General features: G+C 48.6%; 2 protein-coding genes across 5 annotated transcripts in view; one reads left to right on the top strand and one right to left on the bottom strand.

Moving 5' to 3' along the window:
* The window catches only part of Brsk1 (BR serine/threonine kinase 1), a 33,069-nt gene extending 26,908 nt beyond the window's left edge, over positions 1 to 6,161 (bottom strand). The window contains exon 1 of one of the 2 annotated variants that reach the window (XM_059281992.1): positions 5,983 to 6,161. The gene's annotated coding sequence lies outside the window, so the exon portion shown is untranslated. The remainder of the gene's footprint in view (positions 1 to 5,982) is intronic. The other variant, XM_059282000.1, reaches the window with a different exon arrangement.
* On the top strand, positions 5,977 to 24,987 carry Hspbp1 (HSPA (Hsp70) binding protein 1). 3 transcript variants are annotated; one of them, XM_059282010.1, is made up of 8 exons: positions 5,977 to 6,144; positions 6,478 to 6,773; positions 9,312 to 9,516; positions 11,521 to 11,745; positions 20,103 to 20,258; positions 20,338 to 20,434; positions 21,252 to 21,363; positions 24,666 to 24,987. In XM_059282010.1, exons 2-8 carry the CDS (start codon positions 6,570 to 6,572, stop codon positions 24,738 to 24,740), a joined length of 1,074 nt encoding a protein of 357 aa, XP_059137993.1. In that variant the 5' UTR covers positions 5,977 to 6,144; positions 6,478 to 6,569; the 3' UTR covers positions 24,741 to 24,987. The 3 variants fall into 3 exon arrangements, with proteins under 3 accessions (XP_059137993.1, XP_059137999.1, XP_059138007.1); XM_059282016.1 differs by having other exon boundaries at positions 6,481 to 6,773; XM_059282024.1 differs by lacking the exon at positions 5,977 to 6,144 and adding an exon at positions 6,323 to 6,376.
* The last annotated feature ends 872 nt before the right edge of the window (positions 24,988 to 25,859 follow it).

The following is a 25,859-nucleotide window of genomic DNA, read 5'->3' on the forward strand; positions in this document are numbered from 1 at the left end:
TATATTAATAGATGGGACGATGCAGGGTAGCAGAGACAGGGCGCGGAAGACAGAGAGAGACAGAAAGAGAAAAGGAGGGAGGGAGGATTAGGAGTTCAAGGCCACCCCGGCTTTATAGTGCGTTTGAGGACAGCCTGGACTACGTGAGACGCCCCCACCCCCCGAAAAAAAAAAAAAGAGCCGAAAGGGTCAGGCAGGGATAGGAGACAGGGAGGACCAAAACAACCAGATGGGATGAGGGGACCGAGAAATGCTAAGGAAGATGCAGAGAGAGAGGGGACAAAGAAAAACAAGGACTGTCACGGTCCAGATATTCGCAGGAGGAGGGGGAAGCTGCTGGGCTTAGATGGGAACAGACTGCAGGCTGTGTGTGTTTGGGGTCAGGCAGAGGATAAAGGAGGAAGGGCTTCAGGGAGTTGTAGAGCAAGTGCGATCTATTCTCTATGTCCTCCGAGGTCAACACTGTACTCCTGGGGCAAAGTCCACGTTCCCACCATTATCAGAGCTCCATGTCCTGTTATTGTTGTTTTAAGACAACGTCTAGCCTAGGCTGATTTCAAATTATGTGGTTGAAGATGACCTTGAACTTTTGATCCTCCTTCCTCTCTCTGCCTCTCAAGTGTGGGATTACAGCCCTGGAGAGATGATTCAGCAGTTAAGAGCACTAGGCTGCTTCCAGACGACCCAGGTTTGAGTCTCAGCACTCATATGGCAGTTCACGGCCATATGTAACTCCAATTCCAGGGGACTCGCTGCAGGGCACCAAGTACACATGCGGTACACAGACACACTCACAGCCAAACACCCACGCACATAAACAATTTTTTTGTTTTGCTTTTTGACACAAAGTTTCTCTGTGTAGCTGTCCTGGAACTCACTACGAAGACCAGGCTGGCCTCAAACTCAGAGATCCACCTGCCTCTGTCTCCCGAGTGCTGGAATTAAAGGCGTGCACCACCACATCTTGCTCAAATATTAATTTAGGTTTATTTTGTATGCATTGATGTTTTGCCTGCATGTGTGTCTGTATGAGGGTGTCAGAAACCCTGGACATGGAGTCACAGACAGGTGTGAGCTGCCATGTGGGTGCTGGGAATTGAACCCAGGTCCTCTGGAAGAGCAGCAGTGCTCTTAACCACTGAGCCACGTCTCCAGCCCTAATGTTTCATATATCTAGATAGGTAGGTAGATAGATCCCGATGCAGTCTGTGCTTGTAGTCTTGCTTGTTGTTAACTCCTAACCTTCGCATGGGCCCCAGTATAATCCATATGCTCCAGTGGGGGCACCATTGATCTGCATTCACCATATGGAATCCAGTCTTTATTGGACTTCCGCACAAGCCACAGCCTTCCCTATGTCAGGTTCCCAAAGCTGCTAGACACCCATATGATCCCCAAGTTTCTCATAGGGTGCACCCACGAAACTTGATGCGCTCTTGAAATGGCAAGCCTGTTCAACAACCTTCATTCTAGCAATCTTTATAGAACATCACATCTGAACCACGTAGTGTTCTGAGTGGTAAGGATGTGGCAGAGTGCTAAATCAACAAAACTCCTCAACCTATGGGATTTCCGTGATAGCAGAGAGGGTAGCTGATGAACAGGGCAAAGAAGTTGTTAGCTGTTTTAGACAGTCCTGGTTTGTGCTGAGGACATGACTAAGGGTGAGGAAATGCTTCCTTTCTTAGGATTTTAGTTATGGGTGTGTGTGTATGAGCATGTGCATTAGGGTGTCCTTGGAAGTCAGGAGAAGTTGTTGGACCCCCTGGAGCTGCAGTTACAGGTAGTTGTGAACTGCCCAGAGACTTTTCCAAGTAGTAGCTTTTGTGATAGTAGCTGAATTCCATTACATTTTCCTGCGGTTGGCGGCAGGTGCTGGGAACTGAACTCAGGTCGTGTGTGTGTGTGTGTGTGTGTGTGTGTGTGTGTGTGTGTGACAGAGAGAGAGAGAGAGAGAGAGAGAGAGAGAGAGAGAGAGAGAGAGAGAGTTTCTCTGTGTAGCTCTGTGTAGACCAGGCTGGCCTTGAACTCACAGAGATCTGCCTGCCTCTGCCTCCCAAGTGATGGGCTTGAAGGCGTGCACCACCACTGCTCTGCTTATGAACTCTGGTCTTTGAAGAGCAAGCGCTCTTAATCACCAAGACATTTCTCCTGGGAAGTGTTTCTAGAAATCGGTATGAATTTAGATAGGATGGCTAGGAAGTAAAGTGAATCATACAGACAAAAGACGGGGAGTCGGGGCTGGAGAGATGGCTCAGTGGATAAGAGCGCTGGCTGTTCTTCCAGAGGTCCTGAGTTCAATTCCCAGCAACCACATGGTGGCTCACAACCACTTGTAATGAGATCTGGCGCCCTCTTCTGGCATGCAGGCAGAACACTGTGTACATAATAATAAATAAATTAAAAAAAAAAAAGTTAAAAAAAAAAAGACGGGGAGTCGTCTAGGCAGAGAAAGAGCAAGCGCAGAGGTCCTGAGGCAGGAGTATGCGGGTCATGCCCAATGACACTGAAGAGGCCAGAGTGTCCAGAGGTGAGTGACCAAAGGCAAGGAGGAAGGCAAGAAGGCAGCTGTCTAGGGCTTTAGAAACTGGTCATCATATGTCTTTGGTTTATGCCTGGTCTTCTGTAATTATTATAAGCTTTCATCTCTTTTAAAAACATAAATTGCATTTTGAAAATTTCATACATGCGTATAATGTATTCTCCCCACATCTGTTCTGTAATTTACTATTTGTATGTGTGTGTGTGTGTGTGCAGATGTGAATACACACATGTGCTTAATTCCTCAGGAATTGTCTACCTTGTGGTTTTTGTTTGTTTGTTTTTGTTTTTGTTTTAAGATTTTTGATTTGGGCTGGAGAGATGGCTCAGAGGTTAAGAGCACCGACTGCTCTTCCAGAGGTCTTGAGTTCAATTCCCAGCACCCACACGGTGGCTGACAACCATCTGTAATGAGATCTGGTGCCCTCTTCTGTATACATAATAAATAAACAAATCTTTTAAAAAAAAAGATTTTTTGATTTGTTTGTTTTTTTGAGACAGGGTTTCTCTGTGTAGACCAGGCTGAAACTCACTCTGTAGACCAGGCTGGTCTTGAACTCAGATCTGCCCTTCTCTGCCTCTAAGTGCTGGGATTAAAGGCATATGCTGCCACCACCTGGACTGATTTTTCATTTAAAACTTTTTTTTAAAAATGTATGAGTGCTCTATCTGCATGTAAACCTGCACGCCAGAAGAGGGCATCACATCCCATTATAGATGGTTGTGAGCCACCATGTGGTTGCTGGGAATTGAACTCAGGTCTCTGGAAGAGCAGTCAGTGCTCTTAACTACTGAGGCATCTTTTCAGCACCAACTTGCCAATTAGGTTATACAGGATGGCTACTGCATCCCAGGGATCTTCTGGTTTCCACCTCTCCATCTCTGGGATCACAAGCATGCACCACCACAGCCACCCTGTGGGTGCCAGAGATCAAACTCTCGTCCTTCAGCATGTGCAGCAAGTGTTTTATTTACTAACTGAGCTCTCTCCCTAACCCCATTCTCTGTTTTCCTTTTCAAAACAGGATCTCATGTAGCCCAGACGGTCTTGAACTTGCTATATAGCTGGGGCTGACCTTGAACTCCTCTTTGTCTCAAGTACTGTGATTACAGGTATATGCTATTGTTAATTAATAGGACTCCTTTTGCCCTGGAGTGTCTCAGTAGAGATGGCAAAGTTATACGATTACATTCCTTACAGATTATTGTAAAGTTTTCATAGGATATCTATGTATCATATTGTAACTTTCATAGAATGTACGGGAGCTTTCATCTAGGCTACCATCATGATGTGTGTGTATAATATTCATATATACATATAAATATGCCATATGTACATTTATACTATGTGACAGCATATATCATTATATATACATACATACATATATATTATACATAGACTCATACATTCTAGTTCTAATTCCCAGAACCTCTGAATATGTGACCTTATATGCCAAAGGAAACTTTGAAGATGAGATTCAGTTAAGGATTTTTTTTGGGGGGGGGTGGCGAGAGGGTTTTACTAGAAGGCCTTGGTTGGCCTGGGACTTGCTAAATAGATAAGGCTATCCTCAAACTCACAGATGTCTGACTGCATCCTGAGTGCTGAGTTTAAAGTGTGTGCTACCACACCCCGCTCTTGGTTAAGGATCTTGAGGCAAAGAGAACATCCTGGTGGGTGTGGGTCCCTCATAATCACAGGCTCCTTGTAAGAAGAATGGTGGAGGATGAGAGTCAGGCAAGGAGACGAGAGAAGATGCAAGGAGAGGCTGGAGGGATGTGGCCACAGGTGAATAAATTAGGGTGGTTTCTAGAAGCTGTTAAAAGGATGGAAAACAGCTTTGCAGCAGAGGCCTGAAGGGCTCCTGTCCTCACCTTGACTTCAGCTCAGAAATAGTCATTTTAGACTCCTGTCTTTCACAACTGTGATATAAAAATGAGTGTTGTTTTAAGTCATCAAGGTATTTGTGAACAGCAGCAGTAAGAGTTCCAGGGAACAGATCTTATCTTCTGGCCCACCAGGGTACCAAGCATGCACATGAGGCACGTGTATGTGCGAGTGTGTGCGCAGTACACTCATACACGAAATAAAAATGAATAAAATAATCCAGGCATGGAGGTGCACACCTTTTTGTAAAGATTCATTTATTCATGTATATGAGTGCTCTGTCTTGCACACCAGGGGGATTCTGATTCTATTACAGATGGTTGTGAGCCACCACGTGGTTGCTGGGAGTGAACTCAGGACTGCTGGAAGAGCAGCCCGGGCTCTTATCCGATGAGCCATCTCCCTAGCACTCAGGATGCTGAGGCATGTGGATATTTAAGAGTTGGAGGGCAGCCTGATCATGTTGAGCTCCATACCAGCTCAAAACAAAATGAAACAACAACAACAAAAAAAATCAACCAAGCCCAAAACCAAAACCAAAAGAGGGGGTGAATGGGCCAGAGAGAGCTCAGGGATGCAGAGCCCATGTTTTTTTTATCGCTCTTGCTAAAGACTCCGGTTCATACTTGGCTCACAACCATCCATACCCCCAGTTCCAGGCAATCCAACTAGGACAAGCATATGGTGCATACACACGCTTGTAGGCAAAACATTCACACACAAATCGGTAAACAGATACATCTAAAAAATTAAAAACCAACAACAACAACAATAATAATTTGAGGGGCTGGAGAGATGGCTCAGCAGTCAAGAGCACTTACTCTTCTTGGAGAGGACCTGAGCTTGGTTTCTAGCACCCACAAATGGGTGTCTCAAAACCGCCTGTAACTCCAGCTTCCAGGGGATCCTATGTCTCCGGCCCCATAGGAATCTGCATTTTCGTGCATACCCCCCATCTACATAATTAAAAATAATCTTTAAAGGAAATTTCGGAAAAGATGAAAAAAAATGAGGCGGAGATTGAAGGAGAAAGACGCCTGATGTTGACTGCTTCCCACACACACCATGCTTAGCCGCTCAAAGACATAACATACACCACTCACACAAAGAGTGGTCCACACTGAAGCCGGTAATAAACGGGGAAACTGAGGCCGAGAAAGAGGCGAGGCTGAGTACTAGGGCCGATATCCCAAGACTCAGCAGAAACTGCTGTTAAAATCACAAGAGACATACAAACCAGCCTGACCTATAGCAGAGAGGGGGCGTGGCCTGTGTGGGGGCGTGGCCAAACGGGACGGGTAGTGCTGGTCCAGGTACTTAAGAAAGAGGCGGGACTTGACTGGGAAAGGCCGAAAGGCCTAGAACAGAGGCGGGGAATGTGGGCGTGGGCGGGGCCTATGCCTGGGAGGGGAGGAGTTTGCATTTCCAATGAGGGTCCGGCGTTCTCTAAGGTGCGCAAAGGAGCAAGGGGGCGGGGCTTATAATAAACGCGCGAATGGGGGTGTATGGCAAGTGGGGGGGCGGGCCTAGTCGAGAGAGGCGGAGCTAAGAACCGTATCCGCTGAGAAGTGCTGCTTAGAACCGGGCAAAACAGCTTGGCGGGAGGCACTTCCGACTAAGACTGTGCGTATTTCCGGTGAAGATGGCGGCGCCCACCAGAGTCAGGTGCAGGCGAGTCTGTCTCTAGGCGTGGTGGCAGCTCTAGACCCAGGAAGGTGAGATCAGCCCCACTGGGGCGCCCCTCTTCAAAGACGAGGGAGGGGACTTGTTGCTAAGGAGACCGAGAGAAGGCCTGTTGCCATGGAGGCGGGGCGGTGGAGTTGCTAAGAGACGGGGAAGCACGATGTGGAGCCTGGGGTGGGGGGGTGCTCGTTGCCAGGGAGAGTGGGTGGGGCCTGTTGCTAGGGAGGAAGGAGGGGCATCTGGATTTGGGGAAGGGTCCTGTTGGTATGAAGGAAGGAGAGGGGGCTAGGATTAAGGTGGGTGCAGGCAGAATGGTTTGGGATCATGAGGAGGCTCCTAACACTCCCCAAACGCCACCTTCTCAGCAGACCCTCAAGAGTCGACCCATCGGATGCCAGAGCTGCCTCAGCGGTGACCATCATCTTCCTCCAACACATTCTCCCTTCATAAAAGGTCCATGGCAGACAAAGGTTCGGGGGGCAGTCGCCTCCCCCTCGCGCTGCCTCCGGCCTCCCAGGGCTGCTCGTCGGGGGGCAGCGGCTCCTCGGCGGGAGGCTCAGGCAACCCCCGGCCTCCCCGGAACCTCCAAGGCCTGCTGCAGATGGCTATTACTGCGGGCTCTCAGGAGCCAGACCCCCCGCCAGAACCCATGAGCGAAGAGGTAAAGTGTGAGGACCCCAGGAGCTGTGGTGAGGGGGGGGCCTGGGGATATACGTGTCTTGGGGAGAGTGGCTTAGTGAGCTAGAAGCTGATGTCTCTCTGGGTGGTGAGCGAGAGTCTAAACGTGGCATCATGGTAGACTGAAGGTCAGCTGTGGAGTGTCTGGTCACAGCCCTATTCTGGGAGGCAGACTAGTCTCGTGATGAGGGAAAAGAGAAATCAAAAAACAAAAACAAAAACTAGGGTTCCCTGGAATGAGGCAGACCTGGATTCAGCCTTGTCCCCGCCAGTGTGACCTTGGGTGTATTATTTAATCTTTCCAGTCCTCGTGTTTTCATTTGTTTTCGAATTGATGGTGATAATAATAGTAATGACAATGTTTCATAAGGCAGTTCTGACGTTCTAGTGTAGACTGGGCTGTACTTAACACACTGTTCAGTTGAGTGTTGCCTGTAGCCAGCCATGACCTTGGTTGGACAAGTCACATCCTTTCTGTGCCTCAGATTTTTTTTTCCCACTGTGCCTCAGATTTTTTTCTTTCTTTCTTTTCTTTTTTTAAATCAGTGCATCTGGAATAGCCATAGTAAAACCTGACAGAGTTTTGTCTTGAAGGTTGATAGGAATTTTACATGTAATTTTTTAGCTGACAGTTACTATACATAGAAACAGTGTAGTAATTCAATGAAGTTATAGAATGATCTGTAATCATTGCGTCATTGAGTCTTTACAGCCCGGGGAGGAAACAGGCACAGAACAATGAGATAGCCTGCCCAAATTTACCTGGGAGGATGATTACAAAGCTTTACAGCCTCCTTCCCCTCTTTTCTTTCCTTTTTCAAGATTGAGGGCTCATACAGATCAGGCTGGCCAAAATGACCTTGCCCTCCTGATCTTCCTGCCTCCTCCTCCTCCAAAGTCCTGGGATTGCAGGTGTGTGCTGGTCATTTCAGCCCTTTGAAGCTCCCCTCTTGGGACAACGTAGTCTTCTAGTTCTCCTCTGTACACACTTGTCCTTGTTTGTGTCCTTTGTTGATTTCTCCTCATTCTCCGGGCTTTCTATTGTTGTTTTTTTTTAATTTTCCAGAGGACAATTAGCAATGGAGCAATGGGTAGAGCCTTTTTTTTTTTTTTTTTGGTTTTTTCGAGACAGGGTTTCTCTGTGTAAGAGCCCTAGCTGTCCAAGAACTTGCTTATAGACCTGGCTGACCTCACAGAGATCCACTGGCCTCTGCCTCCCCAGTGCTGGGCGGGATTAAAGGCAGAGGCCCGGCTGGGTCACAAGGCGGAGGGGAGAGAGTACAGGCTAGAAATACTGTTCAAGCTCATGTAGTTCTCAGGACATGTGTCACGATACAGAACTGTCCAGCTCAGAGTGTCAGTAAAGATGCAAAGACCTCTCCCCCAACCGTGAGGGCACCTATTCAGTGTTTTACCTGGTTGTGTAGCGATCCTCAAACCTGACCTCTTGTGGGAAACAAGTGCATCTCATGTGCCCCTCCCCAGCTGCCAGTTGTCAGGACAGAACCCTGGCTTCATCCTGACTATCTTCCTCACCTTAGACTGTAGCGTTCAGCTGGTTCTCTTTCCACAGCCCGGGCCATCTCTCATTGATGCAGTCGGGGCTGTTCCCGACCTCCCCAGGGCTGGATTACAGCTGGTTCTCTTTCCACAGCCCGGGCTGTTTCTCACATTGATACAGTTGAGGCTGTCCCCGACCTCCCCAGGGCTGGGATTATAGGCGTATGCTACCATGATCAGCTCCATCACTCTTCTCTTGCATGGACCACTTAGTCTCCTCCTAAGCCTTCTTGTCTCTGTTCTTACACTTCTCAGTCCGTGCTGAGAACTCCTTTTGTAGCTCCACCCACCTCATTCAGAGCAAAATCTGGGCCTTAACAACTGTCTATAAGGCCTAACCTGCTCTTCTCCTGGGGTGTTTCTCTCTCCTCAACTTTTTTCTCCCCTTATTTAACCTTGCTTCAGTTACCTTGGCCTCCTGGTGGTTGCCTCTGCCTTGACTATTTATTCTTCCTAGGACCCACCTGGTTACTCCCTGGCCTGTTTGATTGCTTACACATGCCCCTCCAAGATGACTCCATTTAGTTCTGCAGGCCTCCCTGCACTCCCCCGTCCTCCACTCTCTTATTCCTACTCCACAGCGCTTGTCACGTTGTCATATCATGTCTCACACTACATGTCCTGTTTATTTTCCTCTGCCTCTCTGTTCACCACCCACACCCCCTGAAAGGCACTCCCCGATTCTTTCCTTTTAACCTGTTTCAGGACTGAGTCCTTAGTACTAGAAAAGAATTTGTGAGTAAAGCTGTATCCTGCCGGTGGTGGTGGCGGCGGTGGTATGGCACATGCTTTTAATCCCGGCAGTTGGGAGGCCGAGGCAGGAGGACTACTGTGAGTTGGAAGCCAGACTGAACTACAGAATGAGGCCGCTGTGCTTTCCCAGTGTTAGATTAATGTCACTACCTAGGGAATCACTGAGACTTCTGCTTCTCCCCCCCCCCCCCCCCTTCTTCTTCCCTAGAGACGCCAGTGGCTGCAGGAAGCCATGTCGGCTGCCTTCCGGGGCCAGCGAGAGGAGGTGGAGCAGATGAAGAGCTGCCTCCGGGTGCTGTCCCAGCCTGCACCCCCAACTGCTGGTGAAGCTGAGCTGGCCACTGACCAGCAGGAGCGTGAAGGGGCACTGGAGCTGCTGGCAGACCTGTGCGAGAACATGGACAATGCGGCAGGTATCCCCCAGCCCCCACCAGAGTATCCCCCATGCTCTGTGGCTCAGCCCTCATCCCTTCTCTCCTGGATCGCACCACCAGCTCCTCCCAGCCTCTCCCTGCTGTTACCACAGGAGCAAGGCCCTTCTTGCACCCCACCAAGTCACTGTGGTGGCAGGTTTGTCCTGAGACTGGTCATTTGCCCCCAGTCTGATGGCCATCTACCGCCGCTCTCTAGAGGATAAGAAGGGAGGGATTTGGGGTGGAGCGGTAAGTGAGGTCACCTTGAGGTACAGCATTATCAGAGACCCAGCGAGGGCGTATCTTGGGATTATCCCTGGTTTGGAAAAAGCATTAGAGTAGTGGTCCTGAGGTGGGATTGTGCTAGCCTGGTCAGAACAGACTGGAGTCTTGTCAAGGAAGAGTGGGACATGTGGTTCTAAGGTGGGAAATGGCATTGGACAGCCAGGGCCAAGGTGCATTCTGTAGGTCGAAGGCCACATTCTTTTTTTTTTTTTTAAGTACATACACTTATTTATTCTTATTTTTTTGGTGTTTTTGAGACAGTGTTTCTCTATGTATTTTTATTGTATGTGTGTCACATACGTATGTGGTGCCCTGGAAGACTAGAAGAGGGCTTCAGATCCCCTGGAACTGGAGTTACAGACGCTGTGATCCACCTCTTTGTGGGTGTTGTCTTCGGCAAGAACAGACAGCAAGTGTTCTTAGCCACCGAGCCATTTCCAAGCCCCACATCTTTTTATTATTACTGGTGAGACAGATCCTCAGGCAGCCCAGGCCCCCTCAAGCTTGCTGTGTAAGTGGGGTTGGCTTTGAGCTCCTGACTTTCCTTCCTCTACCACCCTGGTGCTGGGACTGCAGGAGTGTGTTCCAAGTGCCCTGAGTTCAGTTCCTGGAGCTCACGTGGTGAAAGGAGAGAAACCACTCCCAGAGGTTTTCTTCTGACCTCCAAAATTGTACCATGACATGTGCATAAATAAATAAATGTAAAAATAAGTAATAAGTAAATGTAAAAAAAGTCACAAAACAGAAAGAACCATTTCAAGTGTATATAATTCTGTAGCATTCATTTAGTGTTATTCGACTGATTTTTTTTTTTTTTTGAGACAGTCTTTCTATAACATCCTAGCTGACCTTGAACTTGTAGCAGCCCTCTTGTTTCTGCCTTGTAAGTGCTGGAATTACAGGCTTGTGCCAGCATGCAGGGCATCTTTTAGACTATTCATGATACTGTGCAACTATCACCTGCCAGGTTTCAGAACGCTTTTGTGTGTGATGTAAAGATGGAATTCCGGACCTCAAGCATGTCAGGCCAGCACACTGCTACTGAGCTATATTGCTAGCCCTCCTTTCATTTTGCATTTTGAGACAGGGTCTCACAAAGTTGCCAGGCTGGCCTTGAACTCGCTTTATAGCCCACACAGAACTTTTGATCCTCCTGTCTCAGAGGATTATAGGCATGTACCCCCAGTTCCTTCCCATCTGTTTTTTTGAGACAGTGTTTCTCTGTGTAGCCCTGGCTGTCCTGGAACTAACTCTGTAGACCAGGCTGGCTTTGAACTCACAGAACTCACAGAGATCTGCCTTCCTCTGCCCCCCTTCCCCCGCCAGTTCTGGCATTAAAGGACTGCATCACTACTGACCAGCTTGTGACAGTCTTATGTATGCAGACTGGCCTTAAACTTCCTGTGTAGCTGAGAATGACCTAGAACTTGTGATTTTACTGCCTCCTGAGTGCTGAGTGTACCACTAAGCCTGTTTTCTGAGGTGCTGAGACTCAAACCCAGGGCTTCACGAGTGCTAGGCAAGCACTCTGCCAACTGAGCTACAGCCTTAGCCCTAGACCCGTTTCACTTCCAGAATTTTTCATCATTCCTGAGCGAGTCCCCACGCTCATTAATCAGCCCTTCCTCTCATACTGTTTCTAAATATAGTCCCGTTCTAAGGCATGAGAGGCCAGCCTGTGAACTGGGGGCTTTGACGGTTTTCTCTCCTCCTGTCTAGATTTCTGCCAGCTGTCAGGCATGCACCTGCTGGTGGGCCGATACCTAGAGGCAGGGCCTGCAGGGCTTCGCTGGAGGGCAGCCCAGCTCATCGGCACATGCAGTCAGAATGTAGCAGCCATCCAGGAGCAGGTGTTGGGCCTGGGCGCCCTGCGCAAGCTGCTTCGACTGCTCGACCGGGACTCCTGCGACACGGTACGCGTCAAGGCCCTCTTCGCCATCTCCTGTGAGTGTCCAGGATTGCTGGGGAGGGCCTGGGGCTTGCTGGGTCCACAGGGGATAAAGGGTTGGGTGCTCTCTTTATCATCATCCATCCATCCATCACCCCCCACCCCCCACCCCCCCACCCGCCCAGCTGAGGACCGACCGAACCCAGGGCCTTGTGCTTGCTAGGCAAGCGCTCTACCACTGACCTAAATCCCCAACCCCTCCCTTTATTCTTTGATTCTGTTTTTGTTGGGACTCTGTGAGGTGCCAGAGCCAGAGTAGTGAAGTCAGAGCCAGAGACCAACAATACCTGGGCAGCAGTGGTCAATGACCTTGTGGTCCAGCTTGAGCACCTCACACATATCAGAGTCTTCATTTTCTGCCTTGGGGACCATCCCGCCATGCTGCAGGATACTGAGCTGTGTGTGTGGCCTCCACCGGCTGGAGACACAGGAGCAATCCCCAGTTATAACAGCCAGTACTTCTCCAGACAGAGTAGAGTCCCTCAGTGAGTACCTCTACCCTCTACAGAGCCTATGAAGCAGGGGAACCAAAGCCTGGACAGAGGAGTTTAGCTTAGTTGTGGGTGCCAGCTTGGGAAGAGAGAGAAAACCGGTATTGTGGGGCACTTGTTTAATGCTGGGCTTTGTTTTGTTTTGTTTTTGTTTTTTTTTTTTTTTGGTTTTTCGAGACAGGGTTTCTCTGTGTAGCTTTGCGCCTTTCCTGGGACTCACTTGGTAGCCCAGGCTGGCCTCGAACTCACAGAGATCCGCCTGCCTCTGCCTCCCGAGTGCTGGGATTAAAGGTGTGCGCCACCACCGCCCGGCTTGTTTTGTTTTTATAGTTGATGTGTTTAGTGTATGTGTTTCTTTCCACCATGTGGTCTCCAGGGGTTGAATTCAGGTTGTCAGGTTGATGGCAAATACTTGTATCTGCCGAGCTATGTCACAAGCCCTAGTTTGTTTGTTTGTAATATATATACATATATATATAAAAATGTGTATATATTATATATGTGTGTATATATATATTTTTTGAGATAGTATTGCTATGTAGCTTTGACTGGTCTGGAACTCACCATATAGACCAGGCTGGCCTCGAACTCACAGGAATTTATCTGCCCACAAGTCCCTTCCTGCTTTGACGTCTCTGTTGCTTTTTGTGACCTACTGCATTTAATTAGGGTTATTCTCATGAGCTCCAGTGGGTGCTTATTTGCCTAAGCCAAGGCAACTTACCAGTGATCACAGCACCAAGGAAGATGGTTCCTCCTCCCCTTACCCCTCCCCAGCAACCGTGGACTGGAGTTTCTTAGGGAGGGTGGGGGCCTTACGAGTGCCCCTCCTACAGTCACACGCTTCCAAGTCCCCTGTTAGCACCTCTGCAGGGCTGAGATTGCAAATTGAACCACCATGCTTGGTTGATGGAGTTCTGGGTGTCGAACCCAGGGCTTTGTGTATGGTAGACAAGTACTCTGAAGTATGTCCCCAGCTCTCTTCCCCGTTCGGTTTTGAGGCAGGATCTTGCTAAGTTTTCCTAGGTTGGCCCTGAACTCACTTTACAGTCCAAACAAGCCCCGAGCTTGCCATCCTCCTGCCTCCACATTCCAAGTTGCTTGGATTATAGTCTATGCCTCCAGGCCCAGCTAAATCCATCCTTTTAGAGTGCATGATGTAGTATTTTTTAGTGTATTCACAAGGCTGTGCACCCCCTTTCAACTCATAACATTTATCACCTCCAGCCGGACTCTGTAGGCATGCAGTGGTCCCTCCCCATATCCCCGAAGTTCAGTGTGTCTGAGGGTTTGCCTGTCCATGACATTTCCTGTAAACAGAGCTGGGTGCCCCGTATGGCCTTTTGCTTCTGGAGTCTTTCACTGAGCATAGTGTTCATCCTTGTTGTGGCATACGTCAGTACTTCATTCCTTTTTATGGCTGAATGACATTCCAGCGCATCGACACAGCACATTTTGTTTATCTGTCCATCTGCCAGTGGGGGTCTGGGTTGTCTCAGCCTCTTGGCTGTTGTGCTGCTGTGAGCAGGGGTTGCAAGTCTTGTCTGTTGACATGTTCCCTTTCTTGGGGTATGTACCTGGGAGTGGGCTTGTGAGGACATGTGGGGACTCCTTTTTTATCCCTACAAGGTCGACTGTTTCTTTTCTTCTTCTTTTTTTTTCCAAGATATGTTTTCCCTGTGTAGTGCTGGCTGTCCTGGAACTAGCTAGCATTGAACTCAGAGGTTCTCCTGCCTCTGCTCCCAGGTGCTGGGACTAAAGGCATGCGCCACCACACCTGGTTCCTTTCCATTTTTGAGATAGGATCTCATGTATACCACGTTGGCCTTGAACTTTCTCTGTACTAGAAAATGACGTTTAATTTCTCATTCTCCTGCCTTATCTTTCTAGGGCTCTGGGATTATAGGCATGCACCACCATGCTTGGCTAATGAACCCAGGGCTTCATGAATGCTAGGGAAGCATCCTACCACCAACTACCAACATCCCCAGTCTGACTCTTTGAAATGCGCTGTGTAAAGCCAGGCCTAGCGGCCTACACTTGTATGTAATCCCAGGATGCAGGAGGATTGCCATGAGTTTGAGACCAAAGAGGGTTACAAGCTAGATTGTGGAGAGGAGGAGAGGGAGCTGGGGAGACACAGAGAGAAAGAGGATGTGAGAGGAGCCTCTAACCTCTCCTGCTCTTGAGCTCTGGTTTCCTCGTGGCTTGCTCCCAGCAGAAGGGCGGATGCTGCTGGGCACAGAGGCTGGCGGGAAGAACAAGCGAGGCCTGGGTAGGACAGGCCTTCAGCGGGGAGGAAGCATTTGATTCTAGGTGGAAGGAGGTCTGAGCAGGGCAGCCTTATGAAAGTTGTGCCCAGATCAGGGGCAGGGAGAGACAGACACAGGATAGCCCAGCCCGAGGGGAAGGGACAGGCCTTTGTGCCCCAGTCTGCTATAGCCAGACCTAGAACTGGATGGGGAGGGACTTGCAAAGCTTTCTTCTAGTAAGTTTTATCTACTTATTTCAAGATTTATCACTTGTATGTGTTGTGTGCATGAGTGTTTTGCCTGTATGTGTATGTGTGCACTACATGTGTACAGTGCCTGGGGAGGCCAGAGAAGGGCATTGTATCTTCTCGAACTCAGATTACAGGTGGTTTTGAGCTGCTGTGTGGGTGCTGGGAACTGGACCTAGGTCTTCTTTGCAAGAACAATAAATGATTTTAGCTGCTGAGCCATCTTTTCAACCCCTATCTTTCTTTCTTTCTTTTTTTTTTTTTTTTGTTGTTTGTTTTTTATTTTTCGAGACAGAGTTTCTCAGTGTTATCTCTGGCTGTCCTGGAACTCACTCTGTAGACCAGGCTGGCCTCCAATTCAGGGACCCACCTAATTCTGCCTCCCAAGTGCTGGGATCAAAGGTGTGCGCTGCGCAGCTGCCGCTGCTGCCACTGCCGCCGCCGCCGCCGCCACCACCACCCCGCCCCCATCCCCACCTGACTCCTATTTTTTAAACTATTTTTAGTTCTGTGTATGCATGTTTCTGTGTGTAGGAGTATTCACTTGAGTGTAGATGCCCACTGGGGCTAGAAGCATTGGATTCCTTGGGTCTAGAGTTATACGTAGTTGAAAGCTATCTGATGGGGTGCTGGGAACCGAACTTGGGTCCTTGGGAAGAGTAGTAAGTGCTCTTAACCACTGGGCCATCTCTCCAGCATGTCTAGTCCCATCCTCCTTTTCAGAAAAATATTAAATAAGGTGAATGTGGTGACTCATACCTATAATTCTGGTAAATGGGAGGCTGAGGCAGGATGGCCGTGTGATCCTCCTGCCTCCACCTCCCAGATACTGGGATTACAAGTGTGTGCTATCACATCTGGCTCTGCTTTGGGATTTTTAAGATCTTTTTTTTTCTGACTTTTGTATGTGGGCATGTGTGCCATCATTATGGAACCATACTGTCTAGAACCTCTCTGTCCTGCCTGGACATCACACCCCTGCTCCATAGTTTGACTTTTCCAGAATGCCACTGTCTCAGGGTTTTTAGTGCAGTGAGGAGACACCATGACCACAGCAACAATTTTTTTTTTTTGGTTTTTTCAAGACAGGGTTTCTCTGTGTAGCTTTGGAGCCTGTCCTGGAACTCACTTGTAGACCCGGCTGGTCTCGAACTCACAGAGATCCGCCTGCCTCTGCCTCCCGAGTGCTGGGATTAAAGGCCTGCGCCACCACCACCCGATTATTCTTATTACTTTAAATTTTTTTGTTTATTTACCTTATATGTATGGGTGTGTTGTCTGCATGAATGTCTACCACTTTGTGTGCCTGGTGCCAGAGGAGGTTTGAAGAGTTGGATTGCCTGGGACTGGAGTTACAGATGGCTGTGAACTACCATATGGGCGCTAGTTATTAAACACAGGTCTCCTGGAAGAGTAGCTAGTGCTCCTAACCACTGAGCCGTCTCTGTAGCCCCTTCTTACTATTTTCAGTTTAAAAGTTTTTTTTTTTACATTTTATTAGTATGCATGCGTGCGTGCGTGCGTGCATGCGTGCATGCGTGTGTGTGTGTGTGTGTGCGCGCGCGCGCGCGCTCACACTGGCAAGTGCTACCCCCCATGACTGGAGGCAGAGATAACGTGTGGGAATCAGCTCTGTCCTACTGTGTAGGTCCTGGGAATTAAACTTAGGTCGTCAGGCTTGGCAGCACTTGTCTTTGCCTGCCGACCCATTTCACAGCCCCGTTTCCGGCCCTTTGAGACAGTCTCACTGCATAGTCTTGGCTGGCTTGGTACTTGCTGTTAGGCCAGGGTGGCCTTGGACTGACAGTAGTCCTCTCACTGCCTGACCGCTGAGATTGCAGGTGCTCATTACCACAACCTGTCTTCTGTTAAAACAAAGGAACAGACTGGAGAGGTGGCTCAGCAGTTAAGAGCAGTTGCTGCTCTTCCAGAGGACCTGGGTTCAATTCCCAGCACCCACATGGTGACTCACAACTGTCTATAACGCCAGTTCCAGGGCATCCGACACCCTCACACAGACATACATGCCAGCAAAACACCAGTGCACATAAAATAAATAAATCTTTAAGCAAACAGACATTTAGTTCAAGTGTCCACAGAGGGCAGAAGAGGGCTCCTGGAACTGGAGTTACAGATGGCCCTTTACTGCCATGTGTGCTGGGAACCAAGCCTGGACCCTTGGTAAGAGCCGCCGGTGCTGCTGACTGCAGAGCCAGCCCCAGGCCTCTTCTCTTTAATGACATTTGTAAAGTTCAGGCATGGTAACACATGCCTGTAATCCCAGCATTTAGGAGGAGAACCATGAGTTCAAGGCCAGCCTACACTACAGTAAGTCACTATTTGAAAAGGGAAACAAAGAAGCCGGAGAGGTGACCCAGCAGTTTAAAAACACCAGCAAGCGGCATACTGCTCTTGCAGAGGATCTGAGTTTGGTTCCTGGCATCCAGATCAGCCGCTTATAACTGCCTATGACCCCAGCTCCAGGGCATCTGACCCCCCTCTTCTGGCCTCTGTGGGCACATGTGTCACATGTGCACACACATACAACTAAAATATTTAAAAACAAAAGAGTTACCTATTACCTATAATAATTGGAGCACACAGTGGATACAGACCAATTTTTAAGTTTTTCTTAATTTTTTTTATATGTATGTAATGTTATGTATATGGGTGTTTTTTATGTATGTATGCTTGGTGACTGACTCCTGAGGAGGAGGAGGAGGGCATTGGATTTACAATGGGATTGTCATTCCTGGGATCGGAGTTACAGGTGCTTGTGAGCCGCCATGTGGGTTGGGAAGTGAACCTGGGTCGGCTGGGAGAATGGCCAGTGCTCTTAACCACTGAGCCATCTGCCCAGCCCCTCCTGTGGACCACTAGCGAGATGTTTTATGTCTTTTTGCCGTGCCGAGTCTTCAGAAGTACTTGGCGTGCATTTTATACTCTGTACATCTCAGTTTAGGTGTAGAACTTCCAATGGTTGTCGTATAGTTTTACTGAATCAACAGAGTTGTGTCTAATGGAAAATTTTACACCCTTTCTGGGTGTTGGCTTTGTATTTCAATGAACTTGAAAGGAAGAGCCCAGCTCTTTAGTCACACTTGTCACATGCCAGGTACCTAGTGGCCTTGACCTTGCAGTGACCCCTGTCTGCCTGAGCAGTAAAGGCTTGGAGCTTGTCCAGGCCTTGCTGCAGCCGCATCCCTGGGTGGCTCTTCCCTGCTTGGAGGCTACACAGAGTCCTCATTGCCTTCAGAATAAAGATCATGCATGCTCCGTAGCCTGGCTCTCCTGGCCTTGGTTTACTTGTCTGTAAAATGGGAACTTAAGCAGTGTGTGGTGGTGCATACCTACAGTCCCTGCACTTTGAAGGTGGAGGCAGTAAAACTAAGGAGCTCAGATTGTCTACTCTATGTGAGTGAGGTGGAGGCCAGGCCGAGACGTATGGAACCTTATCTTTTTATGTATTTATTTATTTATTTATTACATATACAGTGTTCTGTCTGCATGTATGCCTTTATGCCAGAAGGAGGGCATCAGATCTCGTTATAGGTGGTTGTGAACCACCATGTGGGTGCTGGGAATTGAACTCAGGACCTCTGGAAGAACAGCTAGTGTTCTTAACCTTTGAGCCATCTCTCCAGCCCCCTGAAACCTTATCTTAAGACCTAAATAAGTCCTGGGGAAACAATTCAGTTGGTAAAGTGCTCGCAAGCTTGAGAACCTGAGTTCAGATCTCTAGTATTCATGTAAAAAGCCAAGCATGGAGGCTTATGGCTGTAATCCCAGAGCTGGGGAGGCAGAGATCACTTGGTCTCTGGAACTCCTTAGCCATCTAGCCTACTCTAACTGGGGAAGCTACAGGTTCAATGAGAAACCCTGTCTCCAAAAATAAGGTGGGCAGTGATTCTGGACAGCACCCGACATGACCTCTGGCCTCCACATGCATGCACACATGTACACACAAGAACACACATATATAGATATGTATCATGTACTCAAACAGAAAAAGACCAAAATAAGCGATGAATGAATGAATGAATGAATGAGCAATAGGTAAAAGGGAACCCAAGAGCACCTACCTGTAGGGTACTTGCGAAGAGTAAAAAGTAATAATGCATAAAATGTGGTGTGCCCCTACAGCAGAATATTGCTCTATTGTAGGAAGAAATGTAGGAAGAATTTATAACATGGATGGACCTTGAAAACATTTGGTTGAGTGAACAAAGTCAGATCCCAAAGGGCCCATATTGTGAGTCCATTTCTATGAGGTATCCAGGATGGGTAGATCCATAGGGAGAGAAAGTAGACCCGTGGCCGGGGCTGAGAGGGAAACTGGGAGTGGGTACCAGCATGATGTAAGTGTCCTGGAGCTCAGCGATACTGAAAACACTGCGTTATACGAATTAAGAGGGTAAACTCGGTGGGTTATGAAGATGAACTCTGTGATGGTGATGGTCACTATTGTGATGTAGTGATGGTGTGACAGTGAGCGTGGCTACAGTACTACTGAGTGTTGCAGTAATGGTAGTGGTGATTGTGATGTGATGATGGTAATAGTGATGGTAGGAGTGGTGCTGGTTGATGGTTTAGTGGTGATTATGTTAGCACTGGTAGTGCTGGTTGTGATGGTAATAGTGATATGGTGGTGTTGATGATGGTTTTGTTAATGGAAATGGCGGTGATGGTCATAGTGATGATGGTGGTGTTGATGGTTTTAGTAATGGTGATGGTAACAGTGATGGTCGTGTTGCTGGTGGTGGTGGTGGTGGTGGTGGTGGTGGTGGTGGTGGTGGTGGTTGTGGTGATGCTGATGGTGATGATAATAATGCTGGTGATATATAATCATATACCAGTAGTGCTATAATGAGAATGCTGGCGGTGATGGCCGTGATGATGACAGCTGTAAGGAGCCGGTCTCAGTCCCTCCAGCCAGCTCCCAGATAGCGGCACAGAGACTTTCTTTATGAAGCTCGGCCTGAGCTGCGGCCTGTCCCACTGGCTCTTATAACTTTAATTCACCCGTTTATGTTAATCTGTGTTTTGCCCTGTGACTTTTTACCTTTTCTCTGTACTGCCGATCCTGCTTCCTCCATGTGTCCTGCTTCTCCTCACGCCTAGATTCCTCCTCCTCTTCCTTCCTCTCCCCAGAGATCCCGCCTATACCTCCTGCCTAGCTTTTGGCCATTCAGCTCTTTATTAAACCAGTCAGAAGGAACCTTGGCAAAGACACCTCTTCACAGTGTACAAAAGATTATTCCACAACAAATCGTGATGGGTGGTGTTGACAGTTGTGATACTTGAGACGGTGTTGGTGGAGGCCATGGTGACTGGGACCTCAGAGCTCTGCCCCTCCCTCCAGGCCTGGTCCGAGAGCAGGAGGCTGGCTTGCTGCAGTTCCTCCGCCTGGATGGGTTCTCTGTGCTGATGCGGGCCATGCAGCAGCAAGTGCAGAAGCTGAAGGTCAAGTCGGCGTTCCTGCTGCAGAACCTGCTGGTGGGCCACCCGGAACACAAAGGTGAGGCGGCTGACGGGGACATGTCGGGGACATGGGGTGGTGTGGAGCCTTCACCCTGACTCCACAGCTCTTCCCCCAGGAACCCTTTGCTCTATGGGGATGGTGCAGCAGCTGGTGGCCCTCGTGAGGACAGAACACAGCCCTTTCCATGAGCACGTGCTTGGAGCCCTGTGCAGGTGTGTTGGGGCCCCAGGAGGAGGGGGCCTTGGATGGAGTCCCCACTAGCCTGCTCCTATGCTGGGATCCTACACTGGAACTATTCCTGTGGGAGATGAAGAGTGTAGGCCAGAGAGGAGCAGGGATCACACAATGCTTTTCCTCATAATGCTTGGGATGAAGACTTCCTTCTTATGGTTCTCACAGGGTGAACGGATTCGTGTTCAGGAATTTTCCTTTTCTTTTTTTGAGATTATATGCATGGGTGCTATCTGCATGTACGCCTTTGTACCAGAAGAGGGCATCAGATCCCACTAGAGGTGGTTGTGAGCCACCATGTGGGTGCTGGGAATTGAACTCAGGACCTCTGGAAGAGCAGCCAGTGCTCTTCACCGATGAGCCATCTCTCCAGTCCCCTGTTCTTTTTTCAACCTGCAGACCTTGGGTCACATGTGCCCCAGGGTTGCTGTGAATGCTCCCAATATAGAATTGTAAATGTACTGAAAACATTGTAAGATTTCTTAAAATAACTCAATTGTACCATTCTCCAGCATGAGCTTTGTAGATGACAACATTATGTCACAGTGTCATACGGTTGGACACACCTGGACCATGATGGAGCCAGCACAGACATCATGGCAGTCACTATCTAAACTTTATATTCAGCACAATGATGTGTAGCAGCTGGAGAGCAGTTTCACAGATGGGGAGCCAAGACCCACTATAGGGCCGTGGCATACCTTGGCTCCCACAGGAGCAGTGGGGGGTGGGGGTGGAGCTGGGCTGTGGTCTTCGTTGCAGATGGGGTCCTAAGGTCTGCTCTCATGTCCCCTGTAGCCTTGTGACAGACTTTCCCCAGGGTGTGCGTGAATGCCGGGAGCCTGAGCTGGGCCTGGAGGAGCTGCTCCGCCACCGCTGCCAGCTGCTGCAGAAGCACGAGGAGTACCAGGTAGAAGGGCTGGGGGAGCGTCCTGTGCCGCCCTGTGGCCTGCAGGTGCAGCCTGTCCCTGCCTTCTCTCACTGTTGCGTTTTCTCCTGTAGCAAACAGTGTGGGCTGCATGCTGTGTCAGTCGGGAAGTGGGAACTATTTTATAAACTGTTAAAAATGATAAACTGATGAGTTATGTACGACAGAAGTGATAAACATCCTTAAATATCTAATTAAATAGGTGAATAAATTAAGTAGATAAAAATAGCTAGCTCAGTCAGGCAGTGGTGGTGCACGCCTTTAACCCCAGCACTCAGGAGGCAGAGGCAGGCAGATTTCTGTAAGTTCGAGGCCAGCCTGGTCTACAAAGAAAGTTGGAGGACATCCAGGGCTACACAGAGAAACCCTATCTCGAAAAACAAAAAAACAAAAAAAATTTTTTTAAGTTATATGTTCGTGTTTATGTGTTTGTGGGGTACCTTGGAAGCCAGTGGAAGGCATTGGAACCCCTGGAGCTGAAATTACAGATGGTTGTGAGCTGCCTGATGTGGGTGCTGGGACCGTGAGTCCAGGGCCTCTGCAAGAGCAACAGGTCAAGTGCTCTTAGCCACGGAGCCACCTCTCCGGCCTCGGCTATTTGTTCTTTACCTTCCTGTGTGTGTGCCATGGCGCTTGTGTGGAGGTCACAGGACAGCTTTCTGCCGTGTGGGTCCTGGGGATCAAAGTCAGGTTGTCGGGCTGACAGCGGGCACTTGTGCGTCTGCGACACCTTGCCAGCCTTGACCATTCGTTTTGTGACGTCCCACTGCTTCAGTGCTGCCACTTTGGACACAGCTAGGCATAGCAGATGTGCCCCGGCGATGTCCCTGCGTCTGTGCTCTGTGGACTCACCTGGTGTTTGCACAGGGATGTTGGTAAGGAGAGGCAGGACACCCGACCTGATCTCATCCTGGGAACTGTGTCCTCAGAGCATGGGAAGCTGCAGCCCAGCCTGGCCTGGTGTCGGGGAGAATGTGGGGGGCCTGCATGCTACATTTGTGCTTATCTCCCGGGAGACCCTGAGCTGAATGACCCCAGGGCCCACCTTCGAGGTGCCCACCACCAGGGGGACAGACCAACACTTACTATTACTATTTTTGAAAATTCTCAAACATAAAAACAAGGCTGGATATTTGCTCCTCAAAAATAAAAACAAGGTAGCACTGAGGCAGAGGCAGGCAGATCCCTGTGGGTGGAGGCCAGCATTCCAGTCCTGGTGTATATAGAGCATTCCAGGCCTGGTGTGTATAGAGCATTCCAGGCCTGCTGTATATAGAGCATTCCAGGCCTGGTGTGTATAGAGCATTCCAGGCCTGCTGTATATAGAGCATTCCAGGCCTGGTGTGTATAGAGCATTCCAGGCCTGGTGCTGGATGAGAGGCGTGCACCACTGTGCCCAGCAGGGGAGTTTCCTTTTGACTCCTGGTATTGGAGGTTTTCTCTTCCATTTCAGCTCTTTTGTGAGGAGTGTGGATGGCTTCATAACCCCATTGATTTAACTGCCTCTTATTTATTTATTTTTTAGGTAGGTTCTCACTGTGTTAGCTCAAAGTGCTCTCAAACTTGAAATACTGAGGTAGCTGTCTCTCTCTTTTTTTTTGTTTCTGTTTTTCAAGACAGGGTTTCTCTGTTCTCTCTCTCTCTCTCTCTCTCTCTCTCTCTCTCTCTCTCTCTCTCTCTCTCTCTTTTCGAGACAGGGTTTCTCTGTTATAGCTTTGCACCTTTCCTAGAACTTACTTCGTAGACCAGGCTGGCCTCGAACTCACAGAGATTCCCCTGCCTCTGCCTCCTGAGTGCTGGGATTAAAGGCCACCACCGCCTGCTGGTAGCTGTCTCTTAAAGGAGGTGTGGGGTGTCCCCAGTTGCTCACCACTACAAACACTGCTAGAAGAACAGGTTTTTGAGGCAGGGAACAGCTCAGATCCCAGGTACACACAATCCCAGCACTCAGGAGCCAGAGAGAGAAGATTCCTTGGGGCTCGGGTGTAGCCAGTCCAGTAGAATCAGTGATTTCCAGGTTCAGTGAGAAACCGTGTCTCAAAAAATATGGATGGTGGGCTGGAGAGATGGCTCAGTGGTTAAGAGCACTGGCTGTTCTTCCAGAGGTCCCGAGTTCAATTTCCAGCACCCACATAGTGACTCAAAACCAGATATCTACAATGAGATCTGGTGCCCTCTTCTGTCCTGCAGGCATACGTGCAGACAGAATACTGTATTTATAATAAATAAACACAGAATACTGTGTTTATAATAAATAAACACATCTTAAAAAAATTAAAGGTGGCACACACTTTGAGTCCTAGCACTGGGGAGGCAGAAGGAGGTTGATCTCTGTGAGTCTGAGGCCAACTTGGTCTACAGAGTGAGTTCCAGGACAGCCCAGGGCTGTGAGACCTTGCCTCCAAAAGAAAAGAGAAGGAGATGAAGAGCGGGTGAGAAAGATGCTTGTTGTTAACCTCTGGTGTCCACACCCATGTGTCTACACATTCACTCATACCTGCACACATATGTGCACACAAACAAGGTAGATGACTTCTGAGAACCTCTAGTCTTCCCATACATGCAGGCACATGAGTGTACACATACTGACATAAAACACTTTCACACCTCCCATAAAAATACAGCTTAAACAGTGTTTACATTCTTCTGTTTAGTATGTGTGTGGGCGGCATGTATGTGCCGTGGAGGTACAGGACAATTTGTGGGAGTCAGTTTTTTGTTTTTGTTGGGTTTTTTTAATTTTTAAAATTTATTTATTTTTTTAATTACACTCATGATATTCATTAATTACACTCATGATATTAATTACATTTGTGGTATTCATTGACTACATTCACAGTATTCATTCAATAATTATATTTATGATATTAATTACATTAATTGTATTGATTTATTACATTCATGATATTATGTCCTGATCCTCCTGTCCATTTGTGGGGTTTTTCCATCACACAAAACAGAGATTCTGTACTTAGTAAATGGGAGTCAGTTCTTAACTTCCACAACATGGGTAGTAGAGATTGAACTCATCCTCAGGCTTGGTGGCCAGTGCCTTTACCTGGGGTGGATATATGAGAACCACAGGGCTGATTTGAGGACAGACCAGTTTGGAAGGCCCCAGGCTCTCTCTTCCAAAGCTCAGAAACCCCTGAGTGATTTGAGCAGTAGTTCAGTGGCTACTGGAGTGGGCAGGTGGCCAGGAGTAGAGAGGGTTGTTCCGGCTGCGAATCTGCAGGAGGCAGGTCTGCCCCTGTGCTCAGGGTTTCTCTCTTCCCCTGGTCCAGGAGGAGCTGGAGTTCTGTGAAAAGCTGTTACAGACCTGTTTCTCCAGCCCTACGGACGACAGCATGGATCGATGAGACCAGGTGGCTTCTTGCATTCTCTCCGTGGGAACCCCAGGCCTCCTGCCTCCCTCCTTACCAGGCGCCCTCTCCCAAGGGATTGCCAGGCCTTGTTCTGGCCTGGGCCTGGGCCTGCCAGCCCGTCTCTGAGCAGCCCCCTGGAGGGGCTGCCGAGAAAGGTGCTGGCCCCTCGGAGCCCCTCCCTTGCTTTGTTCCTTTCTTCTCATGTCCACACTGCTCTTCCAATAAAAGCATTTCTCCCGTCCCCTTCCCCTGTATTCTCTCCTTTTGTTTTTTGGAAGGTTCTTATGGAAGGCAGGAGGGGCTTCCATAAGCTTAGAAGACTGGGTGGGGGGGTGTCCACTAAAGGGGTAATAAAAGTGTTGCTCTGATCATCAGAACTGCTGTCTCCTTTTATCTTCCTGCCTTTGTTGTGCTGGGACCATCTGTCCTTTTCAAAATGTGTGTACACACACGTCTATTTATTGAGTGTGTAAGGGAGGGGACGTGGCCTTCAGGTGGAGGTCAGAGAACATGTTGGGACCCCCCTTCTACCATGTGGGTATTGGGAATCAAATCTGTCAGGTCATGAGGCTTGCACAATAAGCACCTTTACCCATGGAGCCAACTCACCATCCCTAAAGGAGGTTTTATGTGAAGGTTAATCTTCACTGTCAAGTTGGCTGGATTTAGAATCGCCATGGAAACACATCTCCAGTATGTCTATGGGACTGTTTCCAGAAAGGTTTAATTGGGAGAGGAGAATCACTCTGAATTTGGGTAACACTGTCCTATGGGCTAGGGTCCCAGACTGAAAAGGAGACATGGGGAGCAGAACTAGTGTTAACAATTTTCTTATGTGCAGGTGACGGTCTGTTACACAGAACTGGCTAGCTGATACAAGGATCAAACGAACCCTACCAGCAGCAAACAAGTTAGAAATAACACACAGCCCAGAAGAGACAGAAAAAAAAAAAATTACTGACAGGCTTTAATCCGTGAATGCAGGTCCATTAAAACCATTTGAGAATTAAGGGGTGAAAAAAAAAAACAAGAAAAACAAAAAACTAGGTCCCCTGAAAGAATACACACAAACAGGACTCAAAATAACTTCCCCGAAATATAAAGTGCCAATCT

This window comes from Peromyscus eremicus, chromosome 1 (genome assembly GCF_949786415.1).
Source record: "Peromyscus eremicus chromosome 1, PerEre_H2_v1, whole genome shotgun sequence".
Taxonomy (NCBI): domain Eukaryota; kingdom Metazoa; phylum Chordata; class Mammalia; order Rodentia; family Cricetidae; genus Peromyscus; species Peromyscus eremicus.

Coding starts and splice junctions, on each gene's coding strand:
- Hspbp1 (XM_059282010.1), top strand. CDS start 6,570: ATGGCAGACAAAGGTTCGGGGGGCAGTCGCCTCCCCCTCGCGCTGCCT. Junction 6,774..9,311: donor CAGAACCCATGAGCGAAGAG/GTAAAGTGTGAG, acceptor CTTCTTCCCTAG/AGACGCCAGTGGCTGCAGGA. Junction 11,746..20,102: donor GGCCCTCTTCGCCATCTCCT/GTGAGTGTCCAG, acceptor CCCTCCCTCCAG/GCCTGGTCCGAGAGCAGGAG.